The following is a 14,857-nucleotide window of genomic DNA, read 5'->3' as shown; positions in this document are numbered from 1 at the left end:
AGAATAAATACCTATTATATCATATCTACTTATTTCTCATACAAGAATTTATTGTTTGCAATCATTAACACATAACTAAATAATTGCAATGGAGAGAGAAGTGACTCTCATGTCTGGGAGAAAACAAAGGTTCCCCAGGGCTCAGGGGGGCTGGGGGAGAAAGCGATGCTCCTGCCAGGCTCTTCTATCACCCTGCTCCATCCTGTCTTGCTTCAAATCTGACCCAACTCTCAAACATAACAAATGGTTGTTTCTACTTCCAACTATTTAGAAATCTCTGCCATAAACTGAAACATAAGACAAACAGGCAAGATTTTATTGAGTTTACTTTCTTAATATGAGCTCAATTTTAGGTGAACCGCATTTTATGACTCATGAAACAGGATATTTTGCAATACTGATGATTTCCAATGACCTAGTGTCCTAATTTACTATTTCCCAATAGTATTTGGGAACTGACTATTCCCAAAGATGATAGGGTATTAAATCCAAATAATATGAAAGTGTTAAAAAACAAAACACACATATTTAGTTTCTATAAGGTATTTATACATATATATGCACCCACACAGAAATTATCCCTCCCTTCAAAAAAAATACTGTCACCAAAAGGTACAAACGTGGATTGGCATTAACTCCTCAACCCTCAGCAGTTCCACTTCCCTCCTGACTGAATCGTTACCGTCCTTTTCCCTAAGAACAGCTCTGTTCCTTTCCACAGCTACCACACGTCTCCTGCCTACTGCAGTGTTCTCCAACTCCTCTGTGCCTCTTCAAAGTCACTTTCCCCTCTAGCCAGCCTTCCCTTAACCTACCACACTCTTCTTCCTTCCTTTTACTCTCAACTCTCTTCACTGGCCAAATCGATGTCCGTGAGGCACACTCTTTAATCTCCTGCATTCAGGCGTCCACCGACGTCATGATACGGAGACCGCCACCAGCAAGCCAGTGTCAGAACCCACACTGTTTCACATCTGGATCATCTTTCTAGCTCTGTCACGTTCTGCTCGCCATGCTGCCTCCTGAAAGTTCTCTCCTCCTTCGCTCTCAGTAACACAGCGCTGATGTCTGCCTTCTCTTCCTGCCACCTCTGCTTCCTCCTCCCTTCTCCCTGGGGAAACACCTAGCTCCACTCTTTTTGTTACTTTCCTCTCAAAGGCATTCAATTATCAGTTATCCATTCAACGGCCAAGTTGACACAGCCTCTCCTAATATCCATCCCTCAATCTCACCATCTCTAAATGCCTAAAAAACACACTCAACCCAATGTCCCATTACCTTAAACCTAACAAATCTGAAACGGAACTCAACATGCTTCCTCTAAACCCAATTCCCACTCCAGGCTTATCTTTGGTCTTCCTCTCAGTCACTCCCATAGGAAACATTAAAGTTGATCTTGACCTAACACACTTGCTGTGCTGTCACCTCGGGGCAGGACCAACTGGGACCAGTTGTTCCTTTGTAGTGTCTCTTGCCCTTTCATTCCTTCTGCCACCTCTGCCTACTCTCCGTTATTTCCTTGCTTTCATTCTTCCTCATCTAAATGGACCCAATACTACCAAACTCATCTTAAGGAACTCTCTGTTCCTGTCATCTCCATCTTTCAAATACAAAAGCACTCAATGAGTCCCTATTTTCTCTAGGATAGATTCCCGTCCCCTGGATGGACTGTCACAGCCTCTACAATCCAGTTTACCCTCAAGCCGCACTGCCCTTCCACTTCGACTCGATTATCTAACTGCCACCTCTTGAAGGCTCAGCTCTTCCTCATCCTCGAGCTCCGTGACCACCCCTGCTCAAGTCCTGGTCGTGCAACCTTGATGGAACGGCTCTTCTTTGGTCTATTTGCTCTCATCTCAGATGGCGGCCCCAGAGGTGTGGGAGCCCCATGGTTAAGCTCTCAGTTTCTCTAGTGTGTAGAAGAGCAAGTGCCCCAGCAAGAGGCTGTGAAGCCAAACGCAGTCTGTAATAAAGAAGTGCTGGCCACATAGTTCCCCCAAAATACGCTCAGCCCCAAATGGAGGGAATCCCTTCAAGAAAACTTCACAGGCATTTTTAGAGTTAAACACAACTGTCAGCCTGTCTCTAATTTACAGTATTGTTGCACGAGCTTTTTAAGCAATTTAATGATTCCCACAACAGTTGTGAAGCTAATCCAACTCTTGCCCCACGTAACACTCACCTCTGCTTAAACATAAGAGATTACACCATGAAACATATGTGATTTACACCAAGCCCCAGATGACAGTCCTAACTGAACGGTTTAAGAAAGCAATCTGAACACACAATATATAAATTTAAAGAAAGAGCAGCCTACCTTCTCACAAATGGGACTGTTGTCATTTGCATCAAGAACTTTCACTTCAACTATAGCTTTTGATGAGAAGGTCCCATCAGTTGCTGTGATAGTCAGAAGATAATTGTCCCTCTTTTCCCTGTCTAGAGGTTTCTTAACATAGACCTTCCATTCACTCTGTATATTTTCAATAGCGAACTGCCCCAAGGGATCCCCTCCTAGGAAATCAATGGAGGAAGACGAGAGTCAAATTTGTTGAAATAAGGAAAGAAATAAATAACAGGAAATATAAATTGTACAAAAGATAATGTTATGGTTTAAAAGAATTATGGTTTTCAATTTTTAAAAAAATTTTTTTGGTGAGCAAGATTGGCCCTGAGCTAACATGTGTTGCCAATCCTCCTCTTTTTGCTTGAGGAAGACAGTCGCTGAGCTGACATCTACGCGAATCTTCCCATATTTTGTATGTGGGATGCCACCGCAGCATGGCTTGATAAGTGGTGTGCAGATCTGCACCTGGCATCCAAATCCATGAACTACAGGCTGCCAAAGCAGAGTGGGTGAACTTAACCACTACACCACTGGGTCAGCTCCAGAATTATGGTTTTTTAAAAAATAATTACATTTAAATTTGGTATATGAAATTCCCCATTTACCAAAACGAAGCAGCATTAAAATGTGTATTAAAACACAGCACTAAGCCAAATAAAATATAAAGACTACTAAACAATACTTTAGCCTACAGTGAAACTATATTTTTTTCTTAATTATACTTATTAAATGTTAAGTCTAAATTTCAATAGAATGAGTCACAAAAATCAAAAACACTCTAATAAAACAACTGTTAGCTTTGTTCAGATAAATAACTTGAAATGTAGCTTAGCAGATGTTATCTAGTTCTACCTAACTAAAATCATCCCTTTAACTCCCAATTTCTATAAAATATGTTGTCTCAGAATTTATACTTCTAATACAATTTAATTTCAAATTACATCATTTAGTTTGAATTTTTTACCTGTTATGTAATATGTCACTTGTCTGTTAATCTCCTCAGAATCAGCATCCGTGGTACTTAAGATGGCAATAACCCCACCTGGTGGGTCATCTTCACTCACTGTCCCTTTATAAATCTCTGCCGTGAACCGTGGGGGACTATCATTGACATCGGTGACAGTGACATCCACAATGGCTGTGGAGGACAGCTGAACCTTTTCCCCATGATCTGATGCGACCACTTTAATCTGGTAATTGTCTCTCTTTTCATGGTCCAGCTCCTTTAGGGTTGTAATCCAGCCTGTTTCCATGTTAATGGCAAAAGATTCCAGGACTTCCACACTTTGTGACTGATCTAGACTATACATAACTTGGCCATTGGTTCCTGAATCCAGATCGGATGCCCTGATCTGGATGACCCTACTACCCCCTGGCAGGTTTTCAACAATAAATGCCTCATATGGATTAGACTCCACGACAGGGCTATTATCATTTGCATCTTTCACTTGGATACTGACATCCACACAGGCCACCACCTCAGAGTCATCGTGAGTGCACCTGGCAAGGATGGAAAACTGATACCACTTGGTGGTCTCATGATCAAGACTCTTCTCCAGTTTCAGTCTCCCACTCTGTCTGTCGATCACAAAGAACTCATCCCTGTTACTTTCCGGAGTATTCCCTTTGATTAGGCTGTAAAGAACAGTGCCACGATGTTCTGCTCGGATGAGATCTATCTCCGTTCCAATAGGCATGTCTTCTGGAACTGTATAGGTATAAAATGGCTCTGTAAATTTTGGAAGCTGCATTTCCGGTGGAAGTATTTTAACATAGACAGGAACAACAGACTCTTTGGGTGGAGACCCATTATCCACAGCTCTGACAAAGAAAGTGAAGAACTCATTTTCTAAGCCAATTAAGCTTTCCTTTGTAGTAATGATGCCAGACAGTTTGTTAATTTCCAAATTCTCTTTAACACTTTCAGAATCTGCTTCAATGGCGTAGGTGACATCAGCATTGGATCCCTCATCAGCATCACTGGCAAGAACCTTAATGACTGATGTCCCTTTGGGAGCACTGGATCCAATGTTCACTTCATACTTGGTTGCTCGAAATTGTGGTGCATTATCATTGTCATCTGTAAGGATGACATTAATGGTGCAGAAAGCAACTTTTCCTCCAGCATCCTTAGCCATTAAGCGAACTGAGATTACTTTCTCTGCTGGGGTTTCTCGATCAAGTTTTTCCAAAGTAAATATCTGTCCTCTCTCATTTGTGTAAAATCTGTCTTTGGCAAAGTCATTTACAATATGGTAAGTAATGTCACCGTAAATACCAGAATCCCCATCAGTTGCTTTAACCTCAATCACCAGGGTGTGTACGGGAGCATTTTCAGCTAGCTCCACCTCATATTCATTCTGAAGAAAAACAGGACTGTGCAAATTGCCTCCAATTACAGTTACATGAACCTGAGCTGAACTTCTAAAAACTCCATCAGAAACAGAAATGTTAAGACTGTAAAATGGCTTCAAGGTGTGGCGGCGCAGGTTTGAGAGTGTGATAATCCCCGTTTCACTGTCAATGACAAAATTCTTATGATCGTTGCCAGACAGAATGGAATATTCCAATTTGTCTATGTCTGAACTGTCCGCATCATAGGCTTTTACACAGGTCACAAAATGCCCATGAGTCGCATGCTCGCTAATTTTGGCTTCATAAATCTGTTGGTCAAATAGCGGTGGATTATCATTGAGGTCAGTGACATCCACTGTGACAATCACATCACTGCTCAGTGGGGGCATGCCACTATCAACAGCCCTTACAAAAATCTTGTGCTGCTGGAACTGCTCATAATCCAAAGTTCTGACTAGTGAAATGAGACCAGTGCTGCTATCTATATGAAAATGATCATGACTCTTGCTATGATTCCCAAACATATGGTATGAAATTCCTCTATTTGGCTCTGAATCAGAATCTGTCGCTTTAACTTGAACGACAGATGTTCCAATTACAGAAGCCTCAGAGAGGGTTGCAGCATAAGACTGTTGAACAAACACAGGAGGGTTATCATTGATATCTTCTACTATTATGTCAACAAACACTTCAGCATGAGCCCCAGTCAAGGAGTCAGTTGCTCGTATGCTCAGTTTATATGCTGGGTGGGACTCAAAGTCCAGAGGAGCTATGACATTTATCACTCCAGTGTTGAAGTTAATAGTAAACTGGCTAAAAGGATCCCCATCTGTGATGCTATAGAACACTTTCAACCCTTCTGGACTGTTGGCTTGTACGTGGACCACGGGACTGTGGATCTGGATATTCTCTGGAATCTCTGCACTATAGAAAGGCTTTTCAAACACAGGCATGGCTTTATTCATAACTGTGATTGGAACGATCACTTCAGCTGAAAAAGCTGGGTTTCCTCCATCTTTGGCGACCACTGTGACGAGATATTCTTTGTTTAAGGTGTCAGGTTCAAATTGCTTTTTGAGTGAAATTTCACCTGAGGATCCAATTTGAAAGTGTTCGTGATGTTCCTTAAGGTAATAATGCACTTCCCCGTTCCTGCCGCTGTCTCTGTCCACGGCAGTGACATAGCGAATAACATGGCCCACCACGGTGTCCACTTTAACAACAGCATAGTAGGGAAGGTTGACGAACACCGGCGCGTTATCATTCTGGTCTTCTATGATGACCTTCACAACGACATGGGCCACTGCTGAAGGCTTCCGTTCCTGTGTCACTTCCACCACCACATCAAACGCCTCCTGCTGTTCCCGATCAAATGGTACACCAGTGGTGGACACCACTCCTGAGGTGCGGCTTATCTTAAATCTGCGATCTGGGTTGAGGATTTGATAAAACAAAGGCTCATTGATTGGATTCCCAATAGCAGTAATGACAGCTAATGTTCTGGCTTCGGTGGAATTCTCCTTCACTACTGCAGAGTAGAAATCTTGGGTAAACTTTAGTTGGCTTTCTTTGCTTTCTTTCACGTTAATTTTCACAGAGGTAAAGCTTGCAAATCTGCCGTCAGAAGCTCGCATGGTTAACTCATAGCGGCTCCTTAACTGAGTTGTGTTTTGCACAGTTATGGTACCAGTCCTGTAATCCACAGAAAATTTCTCCCCGATGTTGCCTTCGGTGATGGAGTACATTAACTGTGAGAATGCGCTTGAATCAGCATCTGTGGCATTTACGGTGATGACTTTTACTCCTTTGTAAGTTGGCAACAAAAGAGATGCTTCATATAATGACTTGGAGAACACAGGAGGGCAGTCATTAATGTCAATTACATGTATAGTCACATTAGCTGCATATTCAGCAAATAAACGTGGTGTTCCCATGTCATGCACTTGAACGGTAAAGTGAAAAGTACTGGTTTCTTCATAGTCCAAACTTAGCACTGTATGAATAGCACCAGTGCTGGAATCAATAGCAAAATATTTGTGTATAGATGGTTCAACAATGTGATAAACAAGCAAAGCATTTGATTCTTTATCAGCATCAACCGCTCGAATCACTAATGGGACATTCTCGACTGTTAGGACCACACTGTTAATTGAAGCTGATTCGCTAATGAGTCCTGTATATTCTGCCTGCATAAAAACTGGCGAGTTGTCATTTTCATCCTGTAGATGCACCAGAACAGTCGTATTAGTGGACAAACCAGCCATGTTAGTTCCTTGTATTATCAGTGTATAAATGGGCAAAGTTTCAAAATCCAGGGCTTTCTGAGTGATGATACTTCCAGAATGTGGATTAATAGCAAAAGCATCAGCTATATTTCCATCTTTTATTTCATATATCACTGATGATTGGCTATGGGCTGTAACCATTCCAACAAAACTGCCAACGCTGATAGTTTCACTAATTTCAACAGAATATTCTTTTGATGTAAACTTCGGAGAGGCATTGTCAGCAATGGTGACAAAGATATGCACAGAAGTTATTTCACTCATTGGTGGGCTGCCTTTATCTGTAGCTTTGACCATTAAATCATATTCCACTTGGTTACTTCGATCTAATTCTTTGGCAGTTTTTATAGAGCCCAAGATGGGATCTATTGTAAAAGAATTTCCAATATTTCCTGGGAGGAGAAAAAAAAAAGCATGTTAGAGAAAAATACAAGGACCAGTAGCAGTAGTAGTTGGAGATGCAGAAATAAAGATAACTTTAAAGATTATACTCGGAAATGAAACAGAAATTCAGGGATTATCAACATGTGAATGGAACTTGTTTCATTTTTAACTTGTTTCATTTTTATCCACCTAAAATAAATCAGACTTTTCAGAGTTGTGTTCATCAATTATGAAAAGCAAGAAACAGAAAAAATATCACTCTGTACCTAGAGCCAAAACGCACTCTCTATGGGCTGAACCGGCAATGTGTTGGGGAAGGATATGGTGATCCTTTCATAAAGCAGTTAATAATTTTCTAAGAGTCCCTCAAAACCCCTTTGGACCGTATTTATTTTTTCAGCATTTATCACTTGCAAATTCTCACAATGCTTATTCATTAGGAAAGATTTCAATTAACTAAAAAACTTTAACATGCTTCAAGAGAGTTGTCCCTTATTTTACATACTCAGAAAATTGATGAATAAGCTTGGTTAATCTGCCCCACTTCACAGCTCTTGAAGATGTCAATAATATTCCCTTCTTAATCTTTTTCAGATTTATTCTCTAGGTCAGTGGTTCTCAACGGGGGGCAATTTTGCCCAGAAGGAGACATTCAACTACATCTGGAGGCATCTGGGTTATTACTACTTTTGGGGGAGAGGGTGTTACTAACATTTAGTGGGGAGAGCTCAGGGATGCTGCTCAATATCCTATAATGCACAGGACAGCTCCCACGACAAGCAAGTTTCTGTCAATAGTGCCGAGGCTGAGAAACTCTACTCCAAGATAGACTGTTTCACTTGTTTTCCTTCGGACCTTTTCCAGCCATACATATTATATTCATGTACTCAGCCGCAAATGCCAACTCCACGCTGTTCCATAGCTTTGTATCATCGATTGAAATCTTCCTGAAGAAACAAGTGGTTTACTACAGTTCAGCAGTTTACTAACTTTTTGGACAGATCCAGGCAGCGTGAGGGTCCTCAGACTGGCTCCATCCATCAACCCTTCACCTCTTTTCTGTTTTATAAACAGGAGTCCAGAATCCATTATTCTAGTCACAGAATTGAATTGATTTTCCCCAAATGAACTATTACACTTACCCAAAATAAAGTTGACTTGCCACTTAAATACTTTTTCAAATCCCGTTTTCCTCAAGGTTTGCAATCGAGTGTGGCATTTCATGGACCAGAATTGCTTAGCATGATTTGCAAACCAGGGGATTAACCAGGCACTTCTTTCTCCACATCATTACTTGTAAACACTTCCTCTACAGCCTTCATTTCCTTCCTTTGATACATTTTCCAAAATTCCATGATGATTTTTTCTGAGGCCAGACCCTGCCTGGTTTTCATTAAGTCTGCCTGGCTCTACATCTAGGCCACAAGGCAGTCCCTCAGGCCACAACAGGGCAGAGGCCCAGGCCTTCTCCAGGCCCCAAAGCTTTGAGCTGAACCCTCGACCAGAAGTGGGGTCCTGCTGCCTCTGCCAGGCCGTGCAGACCCTAATTTCCAGCCTGTCTCCATGAGAGTCAATGATCCCAGATTCTCTCTCATTGTGTTTTAATCAGCCATCAAAACTCTAAGGACCTTTCTCATCCTACCTGTGCATCACCTCACCTTCCAAAACTGACTGATTGCCTGGACCGATACAGGAGACTATGGAAACCTCTGGACAACTGTCTTCATCCCCACCCCTTGGACTTTCCTATGTCTGCACTAATAAAGCAGCTGACCTACCATATATTATATTCATTCATCTATACGCATCTGTTTTATTTTGTATAGTGAAATCTTATAGCTTCCAATATGCAAGCCCTCAAGTGGAGGAACAAATGGATTTTATCTGCACTGAAACAGGCTGGTGGTGTTGGAACACACTGCTTTCTGCACGACTTGCTCCCTGCCCTCTGGTCACAGCGGCCTCCTCCTTGCTCTTCAATCGGGCAAGCATATTCTCATCTCAAGACCACCATATTTGGTGGTTCCCTTCCTGGAACAGTCTTCCCCCAGCTATTCTCATTGCTTTTCCATTCGTTCACATTTTATCCAAATGCTCCCTGCTTAGAGAATGTGATGGTGAGGTCTTCCTGGCTCTCCCTGTTCAGAATGGCTATTTCTGTCCCGTTTTTTCTTTATAGCACGTATTGCAACCTTGTTCTTTTATCTGTTCTCTCACTGGAACATCAGCTCCATTTAAGCATGCCTTGTTTTGTTCATTATTTTATCACCTGTGCCTAGAAAAATGCTTGAGACGTAGGAGACACTCTGTAAATATTTGTTGAATGAAATGACTTTTACACATGTATGAAAAGTGAAAGAATTAAATACCAGACAGGCTGATGAGCAGCATGAAAAAAATTAATACATTCATTAAGGCACTATATTTACACTTCTATTTGGTTTTGTTTTTCTGAATTTATATGTTTATTACTACCAACAACCATCTGTTAGATTAAGCACTTCCTATAAAAGTATCTGCAAAAGGAAAGTGTACTGACTAATTAGGAATCTGAAAAAACTTATCAGTTGTGTGAAATTCAGAAACATTCTTTATTACGTGGAGTACCTGGACTTTGATTAAGACAGCTCTGAGCTCGTCACTGATAACCAGAAGGTTAAACAAGAACCCAACTAGTCAATTAATATCTGGATCCCACATACATATCTACTAAGGCAGAAACCATTGCCTTTGCAGATGGGAAAGCAACAGCATGTTTATGTGGAATCACACTGAAGGCTGCTGAGTGGCTTGGACGTGCCCCTGTCTCATCCAGCAATAGGCACATTTACCAAATACTGAAATGCACGTATGGTATTCATGAACGAATCAACAGGGCAGTGGGACACGTATATAACAGGTTCAGGCTTCGTCATTCTTTTAGCTGGAGGTCACTGGTGGTTTCTAAATAGCGTGAAATTGTTCTCTCTATTTGAACAAGGCAATTCTCTGGACAAGCACGTGAATTTGCGCTCATTAGCCACGACTATATTACACACATACACCCCAAAGGGCACGTTGGAGAGCTGTGCACAGGAATCTGCTTCTTCCCACGATGGACATGCTATGGATGCTCAGTAAGATGCTGACTGCCTGACAGTATAGCAATTCCTATCAAGTTTCAACTGCAACTATATTTAAACTAAGTTTGGGGAAGAAAACCAATTCTAGTCACTAAGTATGTTTACTGAGTGTCTTCTATTTCTAGCGATACGAGTTTTGAAGTCACAATAATCTGTACTTTCAAAAGACAAAGAGAAGAAAACACCATATAGCCCAGAGTATAGTGCTGTTGTATCTCTAAGCATGTAACTCAATTGTTACTGAAAATATCCTTTAATTAATTCCTTTTTCCCTAAAGACTCCTCATCAGACCAAACCTTTTGCTCAATAAATTGCTGCTAATTAAACATGCAGTGTTACAGCCTGAATTTTTATAACTAGTCTTCTGAACTTTATTAAATGTAATCTGACACAAATTAGGAGCAGGTGACTAGGAACAAAACTGTTAAATGAAAGGCTGTATGACCTTTCACAGATCCAGCTATTCCAATGGATTTTTCACACACACAATTCCGCTGCCTTTTAATAGGACTCATTTCCTATAAAGTAATTGCTTAGCACAATTTTTATACTACCAAATCCATAAAAGTATCTTCTTCAAAGTCTAAGTTTTCTATCAGAATAGGCCCTTGGCATTCTCTATTCTTTGAGTGGAAATACAGTGCCATTCCTGGAATACCAAATCACTAATCCGTCAGTCACCGGGAACATTCAAAGAATGCACACGCCTTTAGCGAGGCACCAACAGTCATATTTTAAACACCCAGTTGTTGAAAATTATGTGAAAGCTAAGGGAAAGTTTCACATTTTCTCCTACACAGACCCAGTCAGTTTGTCTATGAGAAAATTATTTTACTGGAGTGCTCAGGCATGCAAAAATGGAATGCTGTGTTTTTTTAACAGCTAAATTTCTGAACCAGTGGAAAAACCTTCATCTCGTCAGGGCACTAACTACACTGTAGTACATTTTAACCCTGCAAACACGGGCTGTATATGAGATCTTACTTGTGAGCAATGGACTGAATTTGGTCCTTTTCAGGGAAATAAATGAAACTTCAAATATATTAAGAAATAAAAATAGTTTAACCACATAAAATACATTAAGCATTGTTTTTTTTAAATTGCTCTCCATTTGCTCAGCTTTTTATTCTATTTACACCTCTGGCAATTTTAATGCCCAGGAAAGACACAATTTCTCAATACGCAGAAGTATGGACTTATTAAAAAAAAAGTCAAGTGGACAATCACAATACTCTAAAATCATTATAAAGACAAAAGAATGAAAGAGACTATATTCTTTGTGACAAGAGCACCGAGAAAAATGGAAAAATGGAAGCTGCCTTCTTGATATTTAATTACTTATTCATAGTGTTCGGCACAAGGAGGGAAAGTCTCAAAGCAAGGTGACCTCCTGTAAATCATACCTACAACTGTCTAGGCCCATAGTTTCAGCTGGGCTTCCTCACCCTGTTGCCTCTGGCCCCACTGCAGCAGAGCCCTTAGCCTTGTCAGCGTTTCCTCAAGGCCTAGCACCAACCTGGGGCCTACTGCAACAACCCAGCTCCACGAATGAAACACAACCGTCAAAGGCGCTTGGGAGTGAAAGGGACAGAACATCTAAACCTGGAAGGGGCAGGAGGGGCATGACACCCTCTTTATGAGATCTAACCCAATTAGAGCTGGAGGAGTCAGCACTGCGTCCTGGAATTTCCTGCTCTGCCCAAGAGAAAATACTCTCTGACTAAAAGTAAAACATTCAATGACTAGGCTACTGTTTTCCTCATAGCGTTCCATAATTAACAGATTATTATGGAGGAAAATCATTGTGTGGTTAAAACAATTTTGGAAATACTAAATTGGTGAAATAAAGTTTTCGTTACTGCAGGACTTTTCAGAGCCTTGAATTACGCTAATATTGTGAATCTCCAAGAACTTAACCCAAACTTACTTAGGACTCTCTTTGCTTTCTAATGGGTTAAAAGTTTAGAAAAAAATCCTCTTTCTCCTAACACGTAAAATGGGAGCTGAAGATCAATTTAAGCAATTTTTACAGTGATACACAGAAATGTTTCAACATCTGGAACAAATTTTAGATAAGAAGTATACTTTTTAACAAGGTAGAAATCTAGAGTGCTCCAAAAATACCTGATTCGATGGAGTACAATACTTCAGCATTTTTCCCTTTGTCCTTGTCCAGAGCTGTAACCTGCAACACGACTGAGCCGACAGCTGCTGACTCATAAACCCGCCCTTCGTAGGAGGAACTCGTGAACCACGGCGCATGATCGTTCGTGTCACTGACATTGACAACGATCCTTGCAAAGTTGCGCTTTACAGGGACATCTTGATCTCGTACCTGAAAGAATCAACCCATTATCAATCCCGTTGGGGTTTTCCTTACAAATGATTAAAAATCATCACTCTCAAACATACAAAACCCATCAGAAAGCAACGGGTGGGGTGGGAGGCGAATGAGCAGAAAGCTGTACCATGACTGTAAGAACGTGCTGGTGAATGGCTTCATGGTCAAGTTTTTCAGAAGTATAGAGCGAGCCAGTCGCAGGATCAAGACGAAATTTCTTGAGACTCAACGGATCGATACTACTCTGCAGAGTATAGATCAGTTTGTTTTTCTCATCCTTATCCAGAGCACTGATTTGTAAAATTTCCGTTTCTGGCACTGTGTCTTCAGGAATAACAACTTCATATTTTGAAGTAGAAAATTGAGGGCGATGGTCATTTGTGTCTATTACTTTGATGAAGACCTGCGATGACAAAATGACTCTCATGATAATATTCCTAATTATGATGTTTTCATAAAGAATCGGGGGGAAAAATCAGATGCACAGTGAGAACAATTGATTTTTTAGCAAAATAAAATACAAATATGAGAAACAGAAGAAACAAAAACCCAGAATCAAAAATAACTAAATTTTCTCATTGATATATTACATATACAAGTAAGATAATGAAGACCTTTCTAAATTCTTGAGACTAACTTTGGGGAGAAAATGTAACACTTTCCACACACTTCTTTCTGAGATCTCTTAGGTCTCCACTGAAGAGGTATTTCTAGATTACTCATGTAAAGATAACGGAGAAGTTACTTTACCAGGATTTAAAGAAGACTAGTTTCCTATATCAGATTTGGATCTGTAATTACCAGCTATTGAGTTGATGTTGCTGCTAGATGCTTTCTTCTTCTAATCTTTGAGACTCCAAATTCCTACCAATAGACTTTTTATATGCATAAAAACAAAAACTAGAAATGTGCTTTAAAATTCTTATTATATTTTTGTGATCACAAAACCTTCATATAAATAGTAAACATTCAATTCCTAAAAGCAATTTAAGTACATTGACAAGATAAACTCTCTTAAACATGTCAACATAGAATAAAAACCTTAGAGGAAAAAAAGTAGATGTTAAAAAACTCAGTACTAAGCTAAAATTAAAAAAAAAAAAAAACTTTGACAGTAAAGATTAATTTTCAGATTGAAAAGACATACATGGACAAGGCACAATGGAAATCACTCCTGATTATAAAAGATGGTTCACAGTTATGAACAAGAAATGTGAGCTTCGTTGGCTCATATGGAATGAGGGGTTCACTAATCCAAATGGCACAGGAGCCCAAAGTCCCAGGAAGGTATAGGTAAATTGTTAACCACACCGGTGCAGGCTTATGAACTAGAAGACTTTCTTTTTTGTGTGTGGGCAAGACTGGCCCTGAGCTAACATCTGTTGCCCATCTTCCTCTTTTTGCTTGAGAAAGATTGTCACTGAGCTAACATCTGTGCCAATCTCCCTCTACATTCCATGTAGGACGCCACCACAGCATGGCTTGACGAGTGGTGCTAGGTCTGTGCCTGGGATCTGAACCTGCGAACCCTGGGGTGCACAAGCAGAGAGCACAAACTTAACCACTGCACCACTGGGCTGGCCCCTAGAGGCCTTTCCATGAAGACTACACCAGTGTTCTCACAGGACACTAACACATCAGTGATGGATTTGTAACAGTAAACTTTACAGGAACACAAAATGCATTCCCCAAACCACAAAATGGTTTTATGTGAAAGTTATGTAAACATTTAAAACCACAGATGGGGGCCAGCCCCATGGAGGAGTGGTTAAATTCGTGCGTTCTGCTGCAGGCAGCCCAGGGTTTCATTGGTTCGAATCCTGGGCGCGGACATGGCACCGCTCATCGAGCCACGCTGAGGTGGCGTCCCACATGCCACAACTAGAAGAACCCACAACTAAGAATATACAACTATGTACCGGGGGGCTTTGGGGAGAAAAAGGAAAAAAATAAAATAAAAATCTAAAATTATAGATGCCTCACTGAAAGGTCAATGATGATCCAGAAGGGATGGCTATAAAC

General features: G+C 40.6%; 1 protein-coding gene across 11 annotated transcripts in view; it reads right to left on the bottom strand.

Moving 5' to 3' along the window:
* Positions 1-14,857, bottom strand: part of FAT1 (FAT atypical cadherin 1) — a 130,662-nt gene that overhangs the window by 26,386 nt on the left and 89,419 nt on the right. For all 11 annotated transcript variants that reach the window (XR_011498897.1, XR_011498898.1, XR_001400369.3 and 8 more), the window contains exons 8-11: positions 12,963-13,238; positions 12,619-12,829; positions 3,312-7,379; positions 2,318-2,514 (exon numbers count right to left, since the gene is read on the bottom strand). Coding sequence is in view for 6 of the 11 variants with exons in the window: in XM_070500108.1 (XP_070356209.1) it covers positions 2,318-2,514; positions 3,312-7,379; positions 12,619-12,829; positions 12,963-13,238 (4,752 nt within the window). In the remaining 5 variants the exon portion in view is untranslated. The remainder of the gene's footprint in view (positions 1-2,317; positions 2,515-3,311; positions 7,380-12,618; positions 12,830-12,962; positions 13,239-14,857) is intronic.

Source organism: Equus asinus, chromosome 27, assembly GCF_041296235.1.
Source record: "Equus asinus isolate D_3611 breed Donkey chromosome 27, EquAss-T2T_v2, whole genome shotgun sequence".
Taxonomy (NCBI): domain Eukaryota; kingdom Metazoa; phylum Chordata; class Mammalia; order Perissodactyla; family Equidae; genus Equus; species Equus asinus.
This window is presented reverse-complemented; position numbering and strand designations above follow the sequence as displayed.